General features: G+C 40.5%; 1 protein-coding gene across 2 annotated transcripts in view; it reads right to left on the bottom strand.

Annotated features, from left to right (window-relative positions):
• Nucleotides 1-25090, bottom strand: part of nbas (NBAS subunit of NRZ tethering complex) — a 167784-nt gene that overhangs the window by 69746 nt on the left and 72948 nt on the right. Inside the window, exons 34-41 of one of the 2 annotated variants that reach the window (XM_086167558.1) lie at nt 21275-21388; nt 19883-20040; nt 19215-19298; nt 17539-17715; nt 17055-17168; nt 15823-15946; nt 9826-9902; nt 8799-8936 (exon numbers count right to left, since the gene is read on the bottom strand). In XM_086167558.1, coding sequence (XP_086023684.1) covers nt 8799-8936; nt 9826-9902; nt 15823-15946; nt 17055-17168; nt 17539-17715; nt 19215-19298; nt 19883-20040; nt 21275-21388 — 986 coding nt within the window. The remainder of the gene's footprint in view (nt 1-8798; nt 8937-9825; nt 9903-15822; nt 15947-17054; nt 17169-17538; nt 17716-19214; nt 19299-19882; nt 20041-21274; nt 21389-25090) is intronic. The other variant, XM_086167559.1, reaches the window with a different exon arrangement.

The raw sequence follows: 25090 nt of genomic DNA, 5'->3' as shown, positions 1-25090 counted from the left end.
GTCAAAACGACTGAGCCCAGGTAAAATAGACGAAAAAATTGACATTTTAGCATTACCGCTAAGCTTATGTTCAAAAAGTAAATATAGAGATTTATCAACATCTTTACTGGATCTTAACGGTCTGCTCAATCAGAGTGATTCAAACCAAAGTTGGGTCCAATGACCTGAGGCGTATACACATTTTTATTTCATATTTCTTGAGAAAATAAAGAACAATACAAGGCATCTACACTTTATTGGGATTTATCAACACGAATAGCCTCAGGGAGGGGCGGCACAGTGGCGCAGTGGTTAGCGCAGATGTTTTCGGTCCCCCGACAAAAAATTGAAAATAGAAAAATTAAACCAATATGTAACAATGTAATCAAAAATCTGTCTTAATTCACAAAACCAGCCTATGAATTGTATCTGGAAATCTTGCCACAGCAATATTTGTATATTTAGGCTATTCTGACTGTCTCTTTTTATTTCTGAAATACCGCACCGGTATAATCCACTCAGTTTCAGCGAACCATTGTTTTCAAAACATGAAGTAAATCAAGACAGCATATGAGGTCCTCCACCAAGTACAGTTTCAGCACTTAAATTATACAGTGGTGCACACATGGGGGATAAGCTCTGCCCGAATGCTGTTTTATAGCTGGCACTGCAGGCATGAACCAGAATATTAACTAATATTTGATGAAATGGTGATAAAACATCAAACATGATGAACTGAGTGGAGCACAAAGGTCATGGGCAAGCCTGTCTGTCAAACCCAATATTTCCAACATCACAGTTGCAAGAGATAAATCAACCGATTCACTCCCGCCGTGTGGGGTATCTGGTCATTTTTGGAAATGTTATTATTGCCGAGGTACTTCCACTGAAACTGAATAGTTCAACCAATCAACCCCCCCCTTCTCCGAGTAAAATCTCGGCGTGAAGATATGCGAGGTGCTTTCAATCAGTCCGGCGGGCCAAAGTGATAATAAATCCGTGCCCGACACTGTCGCGATCCCACGCGTGGCGCCGAGTCGCTAAAGCCAAACACACACAAGCATACTAAAGTGCTCAGCCAAACATAACTAATTCATCATCACTCTCGGAGTCCCTCTTTGTTTGGTAAGGATAACATAGAGGTTATAGAGGAGCAGATAGGCTTAACGTCTCTGGAGAGTAAGCAAGTAATGATCTTAATGACTTGTATTTATGTCATGCTTAGTACTTAGCTATACAGTCAGTGGACTCATTAGTACTAATTCTGCAAATGGCGTAAACAGTATGTGCAGATAATTAGGAGAAATGCAAAGGGGAGAGAAACCAAGCATCAATTTTGAAAGAATAATGACTTCATAAACAGCCTCAGCTGCACTCCCGGTCATAAGACGCCATGATGGGGACAGATTACAAGGGAGACGTGCACCAGAGAGATGTCCCGGCAAGATGACCAGGAGCGACTTATCACCATGAGCAACGTGCATCTGATCAAAGGTTTAGACATTTCTCTGTTTCTAAGGTCCCCAGTACATTTTAATATTAAATTTAGAGTGCATATTTGTCTAACGGTGCCCTTTTCTGCAGCCACTCTGCAATGCGGGGTTCCCACGGGTTACACAGAGAGTACTAATGATTCTGGTAAAAGGGTACAACGTGTAGAATGGTATAAGTGTCCAATCTGTATTAATAAGGGAAAGTGTCGTTTTGTATTTTATTTTTTTTTTTGTTCTTTGATGAGCAAGTCATTCAGTCTAACTCATTATTTCAGTTTGCTTAACAATGGGGAGCCAGCGGCTGCGTGGTTTGCACTTCGACAGCGCCGCAAAGAAAAACAATGTCCTGTTTTATCAAAGGATGTATATGCTATTTGGGGAACGTTCTCATCCTGGGTTATAAGAAAATTTCATTCTAACGAGTTCCCTATTAAACTTAATGTTTACGTGACAGTCTGGAAATATGCCCGCCGTTTTTGGATTCCCCTTTGGTAAACATAAATACATATTATACAAAGATCAATAAAATCCAACTCGATTCGGGACCCATCCTGGTATATCAACCTCATATGAAGCATCTGTGACAATGAACTGAGGAACTCACTTTTATAATGCGAAATTTCACAAAGCACCGCTTAAGGACCTAAACTGTTTTGCTGCGTGTTATAATTTCACAGTCGATTCTATGAGTCAATTGTGAGTGCGTGTGTCTTTCTGCTCGTACATGGTTGACTGGCAAATCTCAATAGCTTTGCTCAGTGCATCGTCGCACGGCAGCAGAGCAGTCACAGCTCAAGATAATGCGGGGGCATGACCGTGCTCTCTCACACACACACACACACACACACACACACACACACACACACACACACACAGACACACACACGCACACACACACATACCACTGTGCTTGGTTGAAATGAACACACATTGAGAGGAGCTTCATGTTAAGGCAGTGGCTGTCTTGCACTGCTATGTAAAAAAAATGACCAGTACAATTTAATTAATGACCGCATTAGTCAGAGTAATAAAAAAATGATTTTGGTGCAAGGGAATGGATATACAAAGAAGAATGGGGAAAAAATCAAGTTTCCATGCCATGCTAGCAGATCAGCGTGGTCTTTCCTGAGCCACAATTTTCCCCAGCAGCACCTGTTACCTGTGTAGCTGATGATTTGCCACACTGAAAGTATTTATTTATGATAAATATGACAATCAGCAGACTGCAAGACGTGGCAGTGGTTAATGCTTTGGCCCCATAGAGAAGCAGGCCCCCGGTTCGGGACCTTTCTGTGTGCAAAGGTTTCCTCCGCGTTCTCCAGTTTCCAAAAATATGCAGCAAGTTAATCGGGAAAATTGCCCAAATGTGCAAATGAGAGACTGAATGGCTGTGTGTCGAAACATGTGGCCCTGACATTGATTGGCGACCAGTCCATGCTTCTCGTCCGATAGGCTCCAGCATCTCAGGCGACCCAGAGGCGACAATGCATGGATGGATAAGAATCAGCAAGAATGGCTAAACTAGGTCTGAATTATATCAATAAAAAATAATCATCATACAGAATTACATACAAGGTATATGCATTCAATCATTGATTATCTATACTACTTGTCTTGCTCTCAGGGTCATGATGGGGGCTGGAGACTATCCAAAGCTGTCATAGGGGAAGAGGTGGGGTTCTTTCTGGATGGGTTGCCAACCCGGGCAATTTAGAGTCTCCAATGAACTTATGCATGTTTTTGGACTGTGGGAGGAAATCCAAGCAAACACAGGGAGAACATGCAAACCCTGACACAGAAACGTCCACCTGTCTGAATCGAACCGGGGGCTTCACCACTGTGTCACAGTGTCACAGTATATTTTGTATATATTTAAGGCTATGACTTTTTTTCTTTTGTTATATGCTGTATTTTGATTCACACCCTGCCAGTCTTGATCAGAGCTGATATAAGACAAGATAAACTTTATTGATCCCCATATGGGAAATTCCTTTGTTATCACAGCAGCGCATCAGTTAAAAATACCAAAAAAAACATGAAAATAACATTTAAAAAAAGGAAATAAATATGAATATAAATCTCAGTATAAATAAAAATAGAAAGGCATAAGGCAGGATAAAGCAAGAAAAAAATAAATGAATGAATAAATAGAGTACTTTTTTTTTTTTGATTGCTCGAAGAATTTAAATCAAGAACTGATTATATCAAGTTTGGGATTAGAAATACATCTGATATCCTATATCACAGCTCAAAATTTAGATTTGTTTTTTTTTTTTTTTATATATTTTCATGGTCTTCTATATCTATATGTCTTCATTTTGTATGTTTCCATTGGCGACCGGTCCAGGGTGGACCCGGCTTTGACCAAAGCACTAACCTCTGTACTTGAATTCGTCCCCCAGGCTGTGTTATAGTTGCCCATGACTAATGGGCACGGCAGGACGAGTCAAATACTGAGAACAAACCTCCCCTTGGGGATTAAAAGTGAATGTGATACGGGGCACATTTCAAATAACAATGCAATGCTGTCAGTTTAACTGAAAGTAAAAGCCAAGTTAACAGCAGTGGACTCCATTTACTTTGCGTCGCATGATGAGATGATACGGCAAAAAAAGTCTCCCATCCCATCTTATTTGCATGAATTAGGCTTGACAGCTCAACGTGAACACCTCCTCTTACAGCAGCTTAACAGCACCTCGACCTTCAGAATGACTATAAGAATAAGCCAAATCATAAAGATTAAATGGAACTGACCGTTATTATACGAATGAAGGAGTGCATCCGTGTTTTTTTCATATGGTACAGCATTCAATGATAGTATTTTGGAAACTATGGGTTGTTCCTGTGTTCAAGAAAGAGAGGAGGTTCGGAACAGAAAAAGCCGAAAGGCAGGAAGAGGACGATGACGAAAACAACTGGAGCAGGGGTTTATACTTTGAGTCTTGATGATCCCCTAGAACAGTGAGGGGTTTATGTCTTGGACCCTCGTGCTGCGCTCCTGTCACCATTGCATCAAGGCAGAGGCTCTCTGAGGAAATTTTTTTTGAACAGCACGGACAGTGTGGCTAATGTCTAAGACAAAAACTGTCATCCACAATAGTTTTTTCAAGACCACCCCGTTATTTTTTTTTTTGTTATTTTGCTTTTTTTTTTTCCTCACAAAAATGTCCACATATTCGTCCTAATGGGGAAGCACTCTGTTGATTGAGGCTTTTCAAACCACATCAAACACCTAAAGTAAATCATTAGAGGATACCACTCTTATTTGCAACTAAATGACTTCAGGGGCTGGAGTGTCTGGTGTCTTAGTGCTCGGGTATAAAATTATGTGATAGCGACGAGGGAATTGAAAGAGGGAGAGCACTGCAACATCATGTTACTGCTCTCCAAGTTAAGTGGGGGAAACACTCGGAGCCACACATAACACACAAATAAACCAACCCGGAGTCGCAGAAAAATACAAATAGTTAAGATAATTGCAAACAGGCCAACTGCTTAAATAGCAGACACCCAGTGTGTCATATGTCTGAAAACATGCAATAAACAGTGTGTTCTCGCAAAGCTTTTTTGCAATGCGAAGCTAGCAAGAGTGAGACGTTCGGAGAGTGAAACAGGCGTTCGCTCACGCTTTCATACATATCTGAAATTAAATATCATGCACAACAATGTATGCCCTCGGAAGATAAGCCAAAGCAAGAGCGGTGGAAAAAGGAAGAGGAATGTATAAAGCATGCACCGGCGAGATAATATTGTCGACGGAGAGGCCTCAGATCCGACAAGAGCAAGACAGGCCTATAGGGGGAAAAAGCGAGTTTATGATAACAGAAAGACAACAAACAGAAAGACAATGGGGACAGAGTGAGACACATAAAATACAGAACTGTCACGTCAACAAAGCGATTCATTAAACTTAACTGACAAGAGAACAAAAATAAATAAATGAAGCAGGGAGGATAGAAATATGAGACTCGAAGGACAGGGAAAAAGGAAAAAAAAAATGAATGAAAGCAAAAAGAGAGAGAAAAGAGGTGAGAGTGACTGAAAGGTTTTGTTCCCTTCTGCATCTACGGTTGTTAGCGCAAAAAAAAAAAAAAAAAAAAAAAAGAAGAAAAAAGTTGCCTCTACACTCATCAATAATAGCTGAGTGAAGGAGAGGCCCGGAATGCAATGATAACAAGAACGCACTGAGGTAAAACACGCCAAGATAGACTGACGGAGGATGGATGGACTAATGGATGGATGGATAGAGAAATAGATGGATAGATAGATAGTAGATTCAACCATCAAAGGTGGAAATAATGTGGTTAATGAATAAGGGCCCATCACTGCCATCAGATACAGAAGGAATATCAAGATCTATGTATTGGGTTATTGTGTGTGTGTGTGTGTGTGTGTGTGTGTGTGTGTGAGCGCTCTTCTATGTGCGGTACATTGGTGAAAATTCTTGATGTTGAATGTCAGCTGGGACCCACTTATCTACTTCCGCTGGCCTCTGTTTTTTTTTTTTTTTTTTTTTTTTTTGCCCAATCTTTTTATTTCAACATTCTACCTCCTTCCCTCCTTCCAAGCCCCCACAAGGCCAGGACTATTTCTCCTCTCATTCTCGGTCAAACACAGCCATATTTCATGTCATCTTGAAAGAGTATATATATATATATATATATATATATATATATATATACATATATATTCATACATACGTATATATATATCATCCATCTCATCCATCTTCCCCCACTTATCCGGAGTTGGGTCCCGGACAGCAGCCGGAGCAGTGAGGCCCAGACCTCCCTCTCCCCTGCCACATGGTCCAGCTCCTCTGGGGGGACCCCTAGGCGTTCCCAGGCCAGCCTGGAGACATAGTCTCTCCAGCATGTCCTGGGTCTTCCCCGCGGTCTCCCCCTAGATGGACATGCCCGGAATACCTCGCCCGGGAGGCATCCTGACCAGATGCCCGAGTCACCTCATCCGGCTCCTCGCTATGCGGAGGAGCAGCGGCTCTACCCGAGCTCCTCCGGGGTGACCGAACTTTTCACCCTATCTCTCAGGGAGAGTCCGGCCATCCTGCCGAGGAAACACATTTCGGCCGGTTATAGCCGTGATCTTGTTCTTTCGGTCACTACCCAAATCTCGTGACCAGAGGTGAGGGTGGGAACTTGGATCGGCCTGTAAATTGATAGCTTCGCCTTTTGGCTCAACTCCCACTTCACCACGCCAGACCAGTACAGAGTCCGCATCGCTGCAGACGGCACACCGATACGCCTGTTGAACGCTCTCACTCGTGAACAAGAACCCGAGATACTTGAACTCCACCTCTTCCCCGATCTGAGGTGGGCATTTCACCAGTATCCTGTTGAGCGCCATTGTCTCAAATTTGGAGGTGCTGATCGTCATCCCGGGCACTTCACACTCGACTGCGAACAATTCAATATTTGTCAATACATCTTAAAACCTGCACAGGCACAGGGGGAGACAAAGAGGCACCAGTCGGAAATGAATCCGTAAACCCCTCGCTGTGACGCAGGAAAACACTACATCACCTCTGAAGAATCACTGTTTCCGCCAAAACATCTACAGCAGTTATTTTGAGTCAATTTGGTGGCACGTTAAATACAATGATCCTTTTTTTGTTTTTTGCAGAATGCGTCATCATAAAACTTTTTTTTTGAGGCTCCGCTGTGCCAGAAAACAAAGAACTGGAGCCAAATTCAAATACCTGATGATCACATTTAAACTGGATGTTGCACGGATAAATTACTCTCTTTAAAAAATTAACTCTAAACCCATTTCAACCCCTTTTCAACTAAATACTAGAACGGGCTTGGATACAGTGCTTTGTTTACAACACAGAAAGACGTGTCAAGAAACTCTTTATTATTCTCTATGAATTATGAACATCAAATTGTAATTTAATTACAATACTGTTAAACTACTTGGAATGTTTTGATATTCTGACTGGTAAATAATTTCATAAACCTCTCAATGGTTCGAGCTGCCACAGCTGCTGCGGAGCACTGGAAACACAATATTGTTCCTTGTCTTTTCAGGACCCATGAAAAACCAGCTGCTCACTCTTGTTCACGAACTCTGTTCAAAAACTTTATAAAACTCCCAATCCACTGGTAAGAGGGTCTTTATATACAGTATATATACCCATTGAGGGGTCATCTAAGCAAATCATCTGTCTCCATCTAACTCTGTATCCCCTTGTCTTCCTCCATAACTCCACTCTCTGGTCTTCTTCCAAGCCTCCTGCCTGGTAGTTCCATCCTCAGCATACTTCTAACCACACATTTACCATCCCTCCTCTGTAGATGTTCAGACCATCTCAGTCCGACCCCTCTGGCCTTCTCTCCAAACACATCTAACAGAGGCTGTTCCTCTGATGGACTCCTTCCTGCTTCTATCCATCCTCCTCGCTCCCAATGAGAATTTTTCATCACTGTCACCTCCAGCTCTGCCTCTTGTCTTTTCCTCACCGCCACTGTCTCCAACCCTTATGTCTCATTCTGATTTTTTTTTTTTTTCACACCTAACGCTTTTCTCCATCCGTTCCAACCTGCTCGCAGACATATCTTCACCTCCGTTCACACTCTTGGTTGCCCTGTACTCAAAATCCTCCAACTTCTTTATCTCTACTCCCTGTAACCCTGCCATTCTTCTTCTGTCCCTCTCATCCGCACGCATGTATTCCGTCTTGCATCAATTTCTCTCCGTGTTCCTCCACCTGTTTCCCGGATCATGATGTCATCTGCAAACGCTGTGGTCCATGGAGAGTCCCGTCTAACCACATCTGCCAACCTGCCCATCACCATTGTGAACAAGAATTGGGCTCAGAGCTTATTAAGAATATTCTGACAAACGGCTGAAACCAGAATTCAGCCTCTGCGGTTCTAACAAACATTGCACTTGAAACTTTTTCATCTCTCTGGCTGTTTTTAGATATTACGTGCTTTATCTTATTCACTGCTGTTTTGTTTTTCCTCTGTGGTTTGGGAATGTTTAGACTTAAGGGTGTGAGCTAATTATAAAAATAGCTAAAATATCTATACAAAAAAGGTAATTATGTTCAAATTATCTATACACATATATATATATATATATATATATATATATATATACACACACACATATATATATATATATATATATATATATATATATATATATATATATATATATGTATATATATATATATATATATATATTTTTTTTTTTCTTTTTAACCACACACACCAAATTAGCACAGGGGAGCACAAATATAGAATTCAACCGAATGCATTTTTCCAAACGCAATAACTCACAAAAAATATTTTCCATGCTCACCTGGTACAGCGTGTGGTTCTTGTCACTGAAACAGGGTATGAGGCGGGTATAGATCTGCAGAGAGTAGTAGTAGGCCGCCAGCTGGAGGGACAATGCCGAATGGCACTGTTTCTCAAAACACCTGTTGGCATCTAGTACCTAGGTGAATGGATGAGCAGAGGGAGAAATAAAAAAAAAAAAAGTGAAATTAAAAAAAACAACAAAATTTTGCTTGAGCAAAAGCAGAAAACACTTGTGAAAGCATCCTTTACAGAACGTCTGGAAGTAATGAATAATGCCTCTTTTTTTCCCGGTTACGACTCAGAGCTGCAGCAAATCCTGCAAGTGATTGGTCGGTCAGGACAGAGGAAAAAAAATACATATCAAATAATGTTTGTCTTATTAGTGCTGAAAAATACTAAAAAAAAAAAAAAAAAAAAAGCAGTCGTGAGCAGAGTCGACAGGATCTGAAGAAAAAGACGATGTAATATCTTCACTGGATTCTTCAGGTTCCGCAGGCAAATGGGCAAATGTCAAGAATCAAGGGGAGTTTTCTCTGCTATCACTGCTGTTGCCTGTAGCTTATTCTGTTTTTTTTTTGTTATCTGTAATATTAATGGTCTTTTATTTGAACTCTGAACTGACATGTGAAAGGCACTGTGACCTGACATGATATGCCACCTCCAACAGAAAAGGTGAGAGAAAATAAACCGCGTGAGGGAAACATCTTGTTGTGACATATTATGAAATAGGTACGTCTGCGAAAAAGCGCTTGAATATTGATCGAGCGACAAGACAACCCGATGCGAGTGTTTTGATGGATTGCTTTTGTGACACCCCGCACAGCAAAATGTTCCCGGTGCCTTTAAAATGCAAATTTGATTTTTTTTTGACACGGACAGAAGCTCATTTACAGAGACACATGATGAATTTGGGCTGCAGATATGCATGTCCCTTTACCGGATCCTCAAAAAAAGGAAAAATCTCAATCACACTGTGTGTTTGTAAATGTTTATACTGATACTGGAAAGACTTTGTATCCACCTACCTGAGGCAGGGCCAGTAAGTAGGACAGAGCAAGCATCATGTCTCTGGGAAATGCATCGTTGGCCAGTTGGAGCAACACTGGAAAAGATGAAGGGATGGAGAAAGGGGAGGGTGAACTAAAGTAGTATGGATTAACAACCCCAGCCTCCCATCTGGGGCGAGACTCATCTCAGCCTGGTTGAAAATAGACAATAGCGTCTGTCAGAATACACCTCTCTGCGGGCCACACAAAAGAGTGTTCATAAAAATAGAGGTGGGGATGGGAAAGTCGAGAGGAGTCATTAAAAATTCTGCAAGAGTTCTTAAATTCTGACTATCTTCTTGTCGAGCTGATTTGTGTGCGAGTCTGTCCGACTGTGGAGATATTTGTGTGTGTGTGTGTGTGTGTGTGTGTGTGAGCGCACAGGCGTCGGCGGGTTTTGCTTCTCAGACACAACGTAATTACTATTCAAAGAGGATGTAAATCCACACTTCTAAAAAGTGCACTCGAGATGAGTCCAAGCTTAATCTAAGTGCACTTTAAAGTTGTATTCCATGCTAAATTAGCCTTGAACAGGAACCGCGATCGTAAGAATTATCCATGTTTAATTTCTACAAACATATTCCGCGTGGGAATACGTCTTTAGAGCAAAGGGCAAAATTTCAGGGAGACTTCTATTTTCCACTCATAAAGTTTGACCAATCATGGTAGGGCATGTCTGGAAACTAATAAAGTAACTATTCTGTGCGGAGATGGAAAGATGATATATTAGCTAGTAATAATCTTCAATCTGATATTCGCTGTAAATGGCACTCTTGCATCTCAATTTGCTACTCATGTTAGAAATGGAAATCCATTGGCTATATTGTAAATTCACATTGTTTTGCTGTACCCCCACAAGACCTTTTGGTGTTTTTATTTTGTTTTGTTTTTCAGAAACTATTTCCATTGCTGGTTATTTGGATGAGTTGCTGACAATCAGTAATTAGCTACTGATTATATTATAATTATAGGTTGCACCAATGTAACTGAAAGCCATGGTATTTGAATGTCAATGTCAATTTGAATGTTTAATGTCAACATTACCACCGTAATACTAAAGATTTTATTTATTCTCCTATGCAAGGGATGGGAATTAATAAGAAGAGAAATTAATCTAGTCATGTTTTTGAGAAAACAAAAAAATTCTTTAGCTGATGTACCGCAATTCGCAATAGGCCTAAATGATCAAAAGCAATATTTTCCATTTTATTTCAATTTTAAGAAAACATGTCCGTGGCAAAATTATTAAATCACTATATTTAAGGGAGTATAACAACTGACTTGGGTGTGATTGATTTTGTCACTTTGCTAATACAATACACAAACCTCAAATAAATTTCAAACATAAAGATTAAAGATAAAACTCCCCTAAACTATGATACTCGAGATATAGAGTTTATAAATATAAACAGCATAACTGATCACCAGAGCTCAGAAAGGAAAGTTGCCAAAGGCCAGAGGAGTTCCAATCTGAAAATAAAGATTCTGCAAGGTTGATAAAGATGAGCAAAACAGTCTTTACTTTGCCAAAGGAAAAATAAAATAGAAAAAAAAAGAGAAAAACATATTTCCTGCCAGCTCTCAGCAGATGGTCAGCAGCACTGCCTGCAGCAAGTCCATTTGATTAGATACTGTAGCTCTTTGGTCAACTCTTGGTCATTAAAGTATTTCATGATTTTCATTGTGCAGCATATGGTAAATTTAAGAAACAAATCAAAGGAGGTCAAATAGCTGACTTACAACAAGCATTTGAGTTAGTTTTATCTTTGTGGAACAGCTTAAATCTTTTATTCTTATGTGTCATTTTTTCTAAAATTCCTTTCAGCTTTGACTTCCTTGCCCGCTAATTTGTGTGAAGTTAAACTAATTTCGGGTAGTTTAACCTTTTGGTGTGAATATGCAGATCACATTGGATCACACAGTCACAAAGGATCGAATGACTTGGCAATCTTTATACAAAATGAGGATGTGAGACCGAGTGTTCAACTGAACGAGGAATAAATTTGATGCTGGTGGGAAAGATTGGAATTAGTTTTATATTGTTGTCGCTTCACTCTACAAGAGCCTTTTGGACTTCTCCGTCCTCAGGAACACAATTAAGCTGATCTTCCGGTGATGAGTTGCTAATTGGCTGTTATTCTAAACTCCTATTTAAATGAACAATTTGACACATTGACAAGCTATTTCTTCCTTTCCTTCTGTCTTGTGATGTCTCCTACATAATGACAGGTGACAAATTTAGAGATTTTTTTGGCAGCCTTCTTTTGGTATCATCATGAAAAGTGATTTGTGATTAGGACTTTAAAAGAGTCTCGGGGAAAGAAGAAATTCTTGGCTAAAGATGGTTTAGGAGAGTAGGAGCAGGAGAGACAATTTGGGCATATTGAATATTCTTGTGATAAATAAAAGCACTGTCCTGTTAAGGTGAATGTAAAATGAATAACATTCATTATGTACAGACGGCGGAAAACATTCAACCCCCCCAAAACAAAATTGTAGTTGCAACTTCATTTACCTTGCAGAGATCTGCTCATACAGAAGGTAAATGATGGGGTAAAAACACTGACATGAGCAATCAAATAAACCCTCTCAAGATGCCAGTCTAAGCATTCGAATCTGAAATGAAACACATAAACTATATGTAAAACTGGAATAAGTGGGGGTTCGGACATTAAACTGTCAAGAAGTGATTGGCATTCCAATTGAAAGATCCTCTCAAAGATGGAGGAGGTTCGGACAGAGGAGCTAAATTTGCTTTTCCATTACATGTCACATATAAAACAAAAAATGGTGTATTAAGGTAACACTGAATAGAGTGTGACACTGTGTGAAGCTAAGCGCCGAAAATTATTCCTGCCCATTTGTAATCATTTTAACAGTATTGGGAAGGTTGGGGCTTTTTTCAGATTTTTCTTTTTAGAAGACCCATTTCCAGGCTCATTATTTAAAAAGGACATCCAGGATTGAGACAATCATATATAGACAATATGTATGGACACTGCAAGGGAAAAAAAAGGAGGAGTCAGTCTCATGGCTAATGAAGAGACCCACGAACAAGGCGTACACAAACAACCCATGATCGACAAAAGCTTTTTCGAGGCCTCTTTTTGCACATCCAAAAGGACTGAAATAGGGCTACAACAATGTCTAGATAGCCAGTATGTGTCAAAATAGCATCCCCATGAATTGCAGGACAAAACCCTTCCAAGCAGAATATTGGCCAAACCATCACATTGTCTCTTATCCCTTTTCATGTTTCCGAGTACCCCGTCTTCCCTGCATGAGCCATTAATAATATGAACACCTGGCCTTTTTTATGATCCACAACAAAAGAAGAGATCAGTCGAGGCAATCTTCTTCGATTGGTCTATGCTCAATTTCTGATGCTCAAGTGTCAATTGTAGCTGCTTTAGGCACCTCTTGAGCATCTATCAGGAGTCAGCCTGGGATCCCTTACTGTTCCAGGGCTACACAAGCACAATACACAGCAAACTGTGATGCAGTTTCTTCTGACAACTTTTGATCAGAACCAACACCACTTTTGACCGCAATTTCCAGCTAAAGTAGCTCTTCTGCAAGACTACAAAGCGTCGTAAGCCACAGTAATCCATGAACCTGTCACTAGTTCATACGTTTTCCTTCCTTGGACCCCGTTAAGTAATTACTGACCAAAGCAAAATGGGAAACCACTTTAAGCCTGCAGTTTTATTTGGATCCACTGCTGTGCGGCAGCTATCCAACCTGTTCCTTGAACACATCCTTATACTAACCTTTTTTATTTACTTTGCACAGATTTAAGGGCAATATAGTCACATGTTGCTTTGTTTACAGAATCTCACCGACTCTACGGGCCAATTCCGGTGGGACAAGCTGTTTTTCAGTCAGTGGTCATGACGTTATGGGCAATTTGAAAATGACATAAACACAGGGTTATGGTCTCAGGTGGTCTGAAAAGAGTGCTTTTCTTTTGCATATACCTGATGTGAATTCTAATTTCATTGTACCTGTGATAACTGCAGAGATATAAACGAGTTAAATACTGCTTGAAGTAGTATTATGGATTTGGGGCGCTGCAATGTTATTCTACTGCCTTCCAGGCTGATGGGATTTGGAGTCGAGACAAAACTTGAAGCATATGGATGGATTTTATCCTGAGTTTCAGGCCCAGAGGCCACAACAGGGAGGGAAACACAGATACACCAACACACAAAAACACAAAGGCCAGGGAACACACATTTTGGAACTCCTTTCATTTGAGTGAATGGAGAAACATTGAGAACATCAGAGAAACATTGACTTCTTTTCGAATCACTCACCAATTACAAAAAAAAAATGCGCTCGGAAGATTCAGCAGAGAAAAACGTTCATAACACCAGCTTTGCTTAGCAAGAGAAAAAAAAAAAGAAGAGAGAAATTCACTAATTCACTTTGTAATCCCAGGCCCTACAACAACAAAAGCCTTAGCTTAACCAAAACAGAACAGACAGCGAAAAGTAAAGCACGGACTCCGGAATACTGGGTAAGATAGGGGAACTAGCACACAAAATGCACTCAGATGTGCATGACGACACGCACCGGCTGATACGTGACACACATGACCTGCAGTTTTGTTGTTGTGTGCGAGGAAGGGTGGAGCGATGTGCCAGTTTCCTGAGCCATAACTAAGACGAGCGCCCACCCTTTTTCCCCCTTTTTTTTTCTCAACCCCTTCCCCTCCTCTAACGTTTCAATGAGCTACACCTCAGAATGAGCTGATTACACGCCTCTCTAAAGCTACTGATACCATCAGGACAGGAATTACCAGAGGGATAAACACACACATATGCTCACACACACACACAGAGTAGATAACCCTGATTTAAAGCATACAGTATTTCTACTTGTTTGAGAGAGAGTGATAAGAAGACACCATGGAGAGACGTGGTTGCGTGAGACTTGATGTCAGGGGACGGCCTTGTAGTTTTGTGTGTTTCCACCCACGTCCATTATTCTCCCGTGTCAGCCATATTGGCCATATTGTTATGAAGAAGGTTGAGACGGCGACTTATTATAACGTCCAAGTGGCTCAGTGACAGCGAGTCGCTTTCCACTTGTGTTATCATTAATTGCTTCCGCCTTATCTGGGTCAGCTGAAACCATCCCCCCTCAAAAAAAAATCCATATAGTCATTTTCTTAAAGGCCATCTCTTAATCTGCTTTTAGGACAGGAAGCGTGCTGAGACAATACCGGAGTCATTAATCGGGGGTTGATAGCGTACATGACGGCACCCCGAATGGCTTTCCTCTTTCTCTCACAATCAGTAGCCACAGCGAAGGGAAGGTGACTTTTAAGAGAGAAGACATCCCTTTTCGACGACAACGCGACGTCGGGGTTGCGTGTATGCGCATCACATGTCCGGCCTCCTTTTTGCTCGTGGGGGGTTCTTTTGAGAAACGATTTAGGTGAAAACCTTTCATTCATCGCGCAGCGCGGCCTTGATGTCATGAAACGATACCATCTGGTATCGCTATAGCGATGCGCCATTACCGCTGCTGTGGAACGGGCGGGTTTTCACGAATTAATCAATACGAGCCTCTTCTACCAACGTTGATCCCGCAGTCCATGAGATATCGTCCCTCTGGCTGGCTGATGGAAAGCGGTGAGGGCAAGTTGATGAGGCTCGGTGGTGAGAGGAGAGAATCTTACGTGCTCTCTGCGAATCCCACAGCTGCGCTGAGATGGTGCTCTGACAAATACCAAATTCTAGTATGCTCTCTGAGCATCCGGTGGGGACTCGCTATCCAAAGTAATACAGTGCGCAGCTACAGGTAACTGTCAGTTGTTATTTTGAAATGAGTAAAACAATGAAATGAGCCCAACCCTGTGCATTTCATTTAATCCGACGTATTTTAGTCTTTCACATCTATTTGTGGCAGTATGCTTCCCGTGAAAGGCCTTAAAGTAGGTTTTTGCATTCATCTTTAAGGCATGCTGACCTTCTGTGGCGGGAAAAAGGGTTCCTCCCTCCGTTTTGGTCTCAGCCAATTTGCCCGTCCTCAGTAGAACTTCGGCAAAGTTTTCCCGAGGGACGTCTTTGTAGGACGAATACACATCTTGAGTCTGAAATGAAGATGGGGAAGAAAAAAATCATTGAGTTTCCTAAAACAAAACATACTCGATGATTGTATCGAGAGAATCCCTACCATCCCTTGACACGAGAGCTCGGAAAACGGCACTGGGAGAGGCGATCACAACGATGGGTGTTTTACTTCCCTGACAACTCGGGGAGGTAAAAATCATGAACTTCAGGACAAAAAAAAAAAAAATTGTGGCCCTGGAATTTCCTCTAAATACAGCCGCTTCCTTTGTCAAAAAACAAAACAATTTAAGATCGCGCGCCATCCTTTGATTCAGCGCAAACACTTGTTGCGTCTCCTCTTCGAGTCATCCATCAGTTTAGCTGCATTTGTCTCTTATTCTTTCCCCTCAATCAGTCCCCACCGTTCACTATAAAAGTTAAGGTGAGAACCAATCTCATTGATCAGCCTTCTCATAGACGGACGGACGTGGGGACCCATTATTGGTAGATTGATGGTAGAAGATGGATGAATGTTGGCGATGAAGAGGAAGAAGGTATTTGGAGAGGCCTATTAAAATGTCATGAGAAGAGATGAATTCGCCTTCTCTGTTTCCCCTCGCGTCCGGTCTTTCAGCTATCCGTGTGATTTGTGTCTCCGAGTAAAAAGCCCAGTCATAGCCCAGGGGCAACCATTTTCGAGGCATATAGGTCAAAGTACTTTTATTCTTTCTTATTCTCTCTCCTTCCACCATAATGCCTTATAATAGTCTTTTCTGACCGGTTTGATGTTTAATATTATACACAAACTTGTAGAATAATACAGGATACAAATAAATCTCCAGCGTAATCTCCCACGCTGCGTTTACCTGTACAATCGACACTTTCAAATGTTGGCATGAAAATGACTGCGCCGAAATCAATATTAATTTTTGTCCTGTGCCCTTTTTTTGTGAGAACTGATTATTCATAGGAGGGGGCAAAAAAAAAAAAAAAAATCTAATTAAATGCCTTAAGTCATGAAACTACTCGGGCATTTTTCTTGTAATTTAAGAAGGTAGCCCGGAGTAATAAGGAGAAATAAGGGACAGAAATGTAAAAAGGGAGAGAGAAAATAATGAGCCATGAGTCATATTGTTTAAAGCGACTCACCGGGTCCACATAGGGATCATCAATGAGCTCCTGATAAAAGGAACAACAGCCTTGATGCTCCAAGTTGGAGTTCTCGCACACCCCTTCCTGACGAGTGGCTCCTGCACCATGACCCTGAGGACCATCAAAACATCATTAAACTTTCACGAGATGCCCACAGCACAGGCATCTTTCACCATCCCGAAGTTAACGTCTTTGGCAATTTTTCTCTATTTCTTACAAAAGGTTGCAATCGCCAAGCCCCCGACCCCAAAAAACCCAAACCCGGAACCATAGCAGAGACAAGACATCCATCTCCCTCCAGTCATCTAATGAAATATTCAGCGGGCTCACCTTTTCAAATATGCAAAGGGATGAGCTCTCAATTGGTTATTCTCCAATAATGAATATTAAGTTTGTGCGAGGTCCTGATGGATGAACTTATGACCGTCAATCATCATACTTCTACACACATCTTTGGCGAACGCAAGGCCTGCATTCTTACGTGCAGTGGACGGAGGCGGCTGAGCGATTCCTTCCACCAGTGATGGTCACTGACCGCAGAGAGCACAGCTTTGGTGGTCACTCCTGTCGTGGTCAGCACTTCCATGGTTTTAGCTGTTGTCCTGTGAATCAAATCCCCGGCTCTTCCCACGGGGGTGCTCGCGGTGGCGGCTGAACCCTGACGCCATGCAAATGAAAGAGGGGAGAAATGCTAATTTGACTTCATCAGCTTTTATCTTGCACGTAAAAAAAAAAAAAACAAACAAACAAGAAAAAAAAATATATTTTCTGCTAATGTGGTAGCAATAGCAGGTCCTTTCACTCTGGAAGCATTCACTCTTAATATTACATTTTTACAGTTCTTGTTTTTCACAAGCCACTTGAGAAAAGCTTTGCAGTAAGCACACTTATTGCTAATAAAATATGCAGATGTGCCATCATAACTGTAGATTTGCAAATTTAGCAGGACATAAGAGGCACGTATTCCAATATAATGCAATTTAAACCCCCTATTAGCTGAGACGTCCTCATCAAGCCCTTAAATGAAGATAAACATAATAGAAAACAATAACAATGACACAGTGGTCATTTTCCATCTTTCTTTTTTTTTTTTTTTCAATTGAAAAAATTAAATTGTCCACAGCCAGCCTTGGTATTTCTAATCCTTCCATCACAGGCTGTAAAAATCAGCAAGGCCATTGTTACATAATCGGAAAGATAAAACAAACGAGAGAACGTAGACCTTCAATAACAATAAGGTGAGAAAACAGTTTTGAACAAAGGTTTAAAAGATTAGCCCAAAAATTCAAAAGGGTTCCCTTCTGCACACAGTCATAAAGCCTTGTGAATAAATAAAGAGATAAATAAATAAATAAGACAGGTCAAAACAAACCCTCTACGGCAGAGATAATTAGTATCTTGGAGACGGCTTTTTCACCCTCTGCAAAATAATACTTTTGAAATATCGCTGGGGTTTTGAAGTCACACCGCTGATATTTAGTGTGTACAGTCGCCGCTCAACTGGAAAGGATTTTGAAATCACATTTAGCGGGCCAGTAGGCCAGGGCCAAAACATTCAGAGTTTTTCATCAATACTTTACATGGCTGGGAATTGGGGTTCAGGGGACGGGACTCAAACAAGAACACGAGTAAGTCTTTGTTTTAAAAAAAAAAACAAAAAAAGAAACACACAAGGCACACGAACGCATGAACAGTGACACCTCCAGAGACCACACAGGCTCCCATTTGAAGGGGTTCCACATTCAGCGCCTACGAGTTAGAACATCAAAACAACAATGGGATAACAACAGATAGCGTCAAATGAGCACCCGACCATACAAAGAAGACAATCCCGATGTAAGTCATTAAACGTTAACACCCACTGCAGGCCTCATAAAAACGGGCCATGCCGAAGGATCGAGGGAGAGAGGCATAAATAAACCAAGAGAACCGAGCAACCTTAACTCCAGATTTACGCCTCATCAAATTTGGAAAAATATGAAATCAGACACCCTTAACTCGAGAGCGGAGATGCGCCCATGAAGGAATAGAAGATAAAAAAAAAAAATATTGAAAAAAAAAAAAAAAAAAAAAAACAGCAGCGGGATAGACAAAGAGCAGACACACAGCAATCAGATCAATGTATAGAAAATTACACTCGGAAGATAAAACACAAACCTTTACGGAGTCTGTTTCATCTGCTTCCCTCCCGGTCTTTGCCTTAACCGGCTCCATTTGATAGTTAACTGCCTGATATAACACCTGGAGAGCAGAGACGGGGAGCGGGAAGGAAATTTTTTCTTTAAATACCTCTTACTTTAAACATTATGCTATATTTCAATCGCAACACGAAGGGTCTCAGTCATCCGGGTCACGGGCAACCGTTGGCATATCTATCGTTTCGCTCCTTGAAGAGGTTTCACCTTCTTCAGAACTGAAGAAGAGAAAAGGGGTCCGGTTGCCGTGACTACATTGAACAATAATTGTACCCAAATATTTCCATTTTAACCAAGAAACCTCATTTAAGGACAAATCAAGAGACATATGCACAACTGCAATCTTGACTTCTGCTACATACACTGATGGTCGAGAAATTAGTAGTGTGACAAAAAGTAAAATGTATCAATAACAGATCCAGGTGCGATAAAAGAATACATCTGGTTGTTTAATGATGTGCTTGGCTCACCCAATAGATCGGACAGCGCGCCAAATGAATTGTAAATATCAGCAATTTTGACAACAACTTTCCGCTAACCTTCTGAGTGTCTTTTTTGGACAATTTATTTATTTAAGATTCCTTTAATGACCCAAAGCATATAAGGATTGAAAGAGGGCTAAAGAGAAACCTGAGTTTGTAGGTCACTGGAGGCGGCCAGCAGGCCGTGGATGCTGTCGGGGGGACAGTGGGTGAGAGAAAAGGCTAACAACTGCTGACGGGCCTCTAAGTCTGTGTATCCCTCATGCTGACCCAGCAGACTGCACACCTCCCAAGCCGGGCTGTAACCTAAAGGAAGTACAGATGGAAGAGGCCACATAGGCGAAGTTTACATCAGCATAGCCAAAAGAAACATCAATATTTTTTTCATCTCATATCCTGAAAACAAGTTGCATTTTTTCTGCCTTATAAACTCAGAAATTATGTGAATTTGTAAAATCGCTGACTACGCACTGAATTTACATCCGACACCTGGGGGGAAAAAAAAAATCCTTTTTCTATATAAAGCCAGATCGTTTTCGTGTTTCGCATGATAGTCGTATATTCCAGGTGAGGTGTTAGTTTGGGTCCATTAAATGAGCAGTAAAGCCTCGTCCAGCCGCTTGAAAATTGTTGGCGGATATTGCATTATCAAAAAATACCTGCAATGCCGCTGTAAAGATTTCTAAAACAAAAAAGATACTGCAGATGACAGATGACAAATGGATTGACTTATTTTTGGGGGGCGCAAGCCTCAATGCTTTTTTTCCTTTTTCCTCTGGAGTAATTTTACATCGTAGCGCTGTCGCTATACAAAGGGGACAAAAACGCTGGAGACGCGTCAAATTGAATCAGCAGTACTTGCCCTCGAAATATCCGAAAAACAAAAAAAAAAAAAGGAAGATTTTTTTTTTTTTCTTAAAAAGAGCTGTACAAAAAAGGTTTGCTCAAGGAACTGTCCTTCCAGTCAAACTAATATAATCATTCATCAAGAAAATCATTCATTGAAAAGAGCCTTTTTTCAAATGACCTACTAAAACCGCTGTTAGAATAAAGTGTTATAATTCTAATAATTCTCTGTATGAATTTAGTTCACAATTTTCAGCTCAAAAAATACCAGTTCATGAGTAAGATGGAGAAGTAGCAGGGCCGCACAAAGGGAATGTTTTTAATGGAGACAACGCTACAGATACCGAGTTGTAATATTGCAAGGATTGAGTTTCTGACCTCCGATGCGGTGTCTGGTTAAATTCATAATATTGTGATCTTTCTTTCAAATAACAACATGGCATAAATATCATACGAATGGTCTATGGGGCTCCGGTTTCCTTCAACAGTCCAAAAAACATGTGTTTGCATGCTCAACGTCCTTCGTTGAAAAAATAAATAAAATTCACCAGTGACTCTATGGCAGACTTTCAGCAGCTTTAAAAGGCATTATTTGTTGCAAAAAACATTTCCTTAATGTTGTAACACAGCTTAGCAAAAGAAGAGGTCAAGAGATACTACAGACATTTGGCTCGGGACTCTGTAATTAACATACCTGCAGCCATGAGATCCTGACAGTGAATGAAGGACGCCTTGAAGTCCTCGCACTGGAGAGCTTGCTCTGCTAGCAGGTTAAGCACTTGCCCTTTTCGTGCAGCTTCGTCATCTGCTAAAAAAAAAAAAAAAAAAAAAAAAAAAAAAAAAAAGTTATTTTCATTGATCGACTACACCTTGATGTCTCACACAGACCTGAAAGTCTTTTTAAATTCTATTTTATAATACTGGGAAAGTATCACATATAGCACTCACACGGTCTCATGTTGGAAAATATATGACAGACTTGTGCTTGGACTAAATTTTAATCAGTGCCTAAATGCCCAAAAATAGGGTCACTGCAAGTCCAAACATTCAAAGTTAGCATCACCAACTCACTTTCTTTATAGACAGAAGTTGTTTGATTGTTTAGTTTTTTTTCCCCCTTTTTTTGGTGTTATAAACTGGAATTTTAACTGCAATTGAGGGCAAATTACATCTGGTCAGTAAACAAAAGACAGGACCAAAGCAAAAGAGCCGTGAGCAGAAACAGGACTTGTGAACTGACCTGTGTGCTGCAGGAATAAAAGAATGGGGTTTAACTTGCAAACCGCTGTATTTTTTTGATACGGCAGGGGGGATGTTAGTCATATCTCTTTGGGGCGGCTGATGAAAGGGCGCTCAAATGCTATTAAGACTTAAAAGGGGATTTGCATGATTTGATGATATGTGAGAGCACAACTCTGTTTGAAACAAACACCTGCCAACAAATAATTCTTTGGCTTCATTTCAGAAACTCAAAATGAGACATCTGGAAGACTAAGAGAAGACTTTTGTCTTTTACGAACCAAGGACGAAGGATGGAGGAGGTCATCTCAAAGAGACAAAGTGAAAAAAAAAAAAAAAAAAAAAAAAAAAAAAATATGGTAAATACTTGACTTCATAATAAAATCAGACAAGATCAACATCTGCTGAAACTCTGTAATAACTTTATTATACCTTTGTAATATTAATTATGGCTCCCGCCAGACACTGAAATATGTTTTTATTTAAGCAAAACAATAAAAATGAATGCCTTAGCAACCATTTATACAGACCCATGTTGCAGCCAAACCCTTTGAGCTTTTAAACGGATGTGCGGGCGATAGCGGCATTAAATATTCACCACGGTGTCCCAGAGCGATGCACCCTTCAAAAGCCTACCCCCTGCATTTATTTATTAAAAAATTTGTTTATTCCTCCTCTCATCTCCGTCAGTCTCTTTTTTCCGAAAACCACATAGTGTGTGCCGCATGCTGACTGAAGGTGAACAGAACAGAAACAGAAATACCACAAGGCTGGTTAGCAGGCTTCCTTTAACTGTTGACAGGTCTCAAAGAAAAAAAAGGACAAAATGAGCTAAGCCTTAAGAGGCAGAGGACAGGAAAGAAAAAGCGCAAGCGAGAGAGAGTGACAGAGTTTATATTCATTACGTAAAGCGCGAAGTTACTTATGAAGTTACAGACTTTTCGAAAGACTTCTGCTGCTCAGGGCACTAAACCCTAGACCTCCTTCCTCGCACGCCCTGCCGCCTCTATGAACAAGTCAAGTCCAGGAAAGCATAATCAGCCAAAAAGGAAATACATTCTCCATGAAGCAGTGAGTCAATTTCACCTAGGGGTTTGCTTGTGAACTGACAGGGGACCCAAAGTAGAACCCTGAGGGGCCCCGCAAGAGAGAAACACAACAGGAGGAGTCTTTGCAGAGAAAGGTACATGATATATCCGTCCTGAGCGATACTGCAAATTATGTAAGATGGACTCCTTGTTTTGTTTTGTTGTTATGCTGCTAAATGACGGCGAAGGTCACAAAGAGTTGAACTTCAGTTCCTGCAGGGAGCAATGAAAACTTTCGTGACGCTGAAAAAATCGATTGTCGTGCTTCGCAGAGAATGGACCTCGCGCCAATATTCCTTGTGACAACGACTGTTTGCATGGAAAACGATTTTCACAACAAGTTTCTGCAAAAATTGGATTGAAATTAAACATTGAAGAACCTTGACGGAGCTCTGTAGAGTGGATAAACAGCCGCATGTTTGAACAAAATAATCAACAAGGAACAGAAAGGCGTCAGTGATGGCCAAAATGGCCAGACGTTAAATGTGATATACTAATTTTTAAACCGTGGCAGTCGTGCAGTCAATGGAGTCCATTCAAAGGTAAAGCGGGTCAATGTCAAAGGTTATCATGCTCCACATTAAGCGGCACAATGTCAACTTTTGCAGGAAAAAGTAGAAAAAGAACCGATCACAGCCATCCAGAGATTCATTAGTCAGCGGTTGTTTTTTTGTCAACATCAATTTGTATCCTCTCTACTATGATAGCGCAATGCCATGTTTTTTCCGTGTATTTTTCCTGCTGAGAAAACGTTTTGTTTCTCGCTTGTTTCAAAAAGATTGCCGAGACTATTATGCTGATTTATGCTTATTCTGAAGAGCCTTTCTCTTTCTAGACACTTCATAACTACGATTTTTAGTTTGGGTCATATCTAGAGCCATTTCACATACAGGATCAGTATCATATCAATCTTGAGAGTAATCATTTTCAGAATTATATTTCATATAATTATAATATAAATATATATAATATAATATATATATATAATTATATGATTATATTATATTATATTATTATATATAAATTAATAATATATAATATATAAATATGATTATATAATTATATTTAAAACCTTGGATTAAACTAATGGCTCTTGCAGGTCTCTAAGCAAAATGCTGGGCTCTCACCAACGCTCTCCCAAATTGCTGAATACGGAAACAAATTAATAATCTAAGCCATCTTTTTTATCAATGAGAATCATTCCAAACCTGATGCTATTTCATGATTGCTGAAAATAAAAAATAAAAAATAAAAAAAAAAAAACAGTTTGTTATATTTGCACTCTTGTGGAGTATGTTACACCAATCCAAGTTAATCCTTGATACAAAAATAAAAGTGTATGATTTTCTGGTGTTCAAACACTTTCAATTAGGAATCATGAGAAAGCTACACAGCCAGACTCGGAGCGTCTCTGTAACCACGGTAACTGGTTCCTGCCATTGTGTGTGTGTGTGTGTGTGTGTGTCTGCGTGCGTGTCTGTGTAAGTACACTGCGGAGGAGGGATGGAGTTCTGTGTTGTCTATTTGCCAACTGAGTTCAGGTTTCAGGCTGCAAGGTTATTAGATGTATATTTGTTTTGTGACACTGATATGAATTATGATCACCTTGGTTTTGCAAAGGCGCCACTGACATTTGCACATGTGTATATATTGTAAAAGCTTTTCTTTTTTTTTTTTCCAAAAAGACGGATGCACCTACAATCATTTTCTCTGTCATTTAAAATGTGTTTTTCTTTCTCCAACACCAGTATCGACTTACATCAAAGTCCTTTCAAATTTGAGAAGAGAAAGCTCACAAATAAATAACATTTACCTCTGACTACAGAAATACACGAAAATATATAAAAATATTTATTTCAAAAATAAATACTCATTTAGAACATTTATAATCATTATTGACTGACGTGGATCCGGTAAAGTTGTGATTTTAAAATGAAAAGAACATTGCGTCCAAATATCACTTCCCCGTTTCATGCCATTAGTTACTCGCGGTGACCTTTACCTTAACGTCACGGCGGCGTCGCTCTCCGGAGGCGCTGATAAGACACGGTGTTAACGAGAAGAGGGACGGACAGGGAGACAACCCGAAAACAGGAGCGCCTCCGGACACAGCTGTTGCCAGCGCTGAGGCATAAAAAATAATTAATGAAAGCGGCTGCATTCGTAAAAAGCGCCTCGGAGGT

The sequence above is a fragment of the Fistularia commersonii genome, chromosome 20, assembly GCF_037954325.1.
Source record: "Fistularia commersonii isolate RoL2024-O1a breed Wild chromosome 20, RoL_Fcom_v1.0, whole genome shotgun sequence".
Lineage (NCBI taxonomy): Eukaryota > Metazoa > Chordata > Actinopteri > Syngnathiformes > Fistulariidae > Fistularia > Fistularia commersonii.
This window is presented reverse-complemented; position numbering and strand designations above follow the sequence as displayed.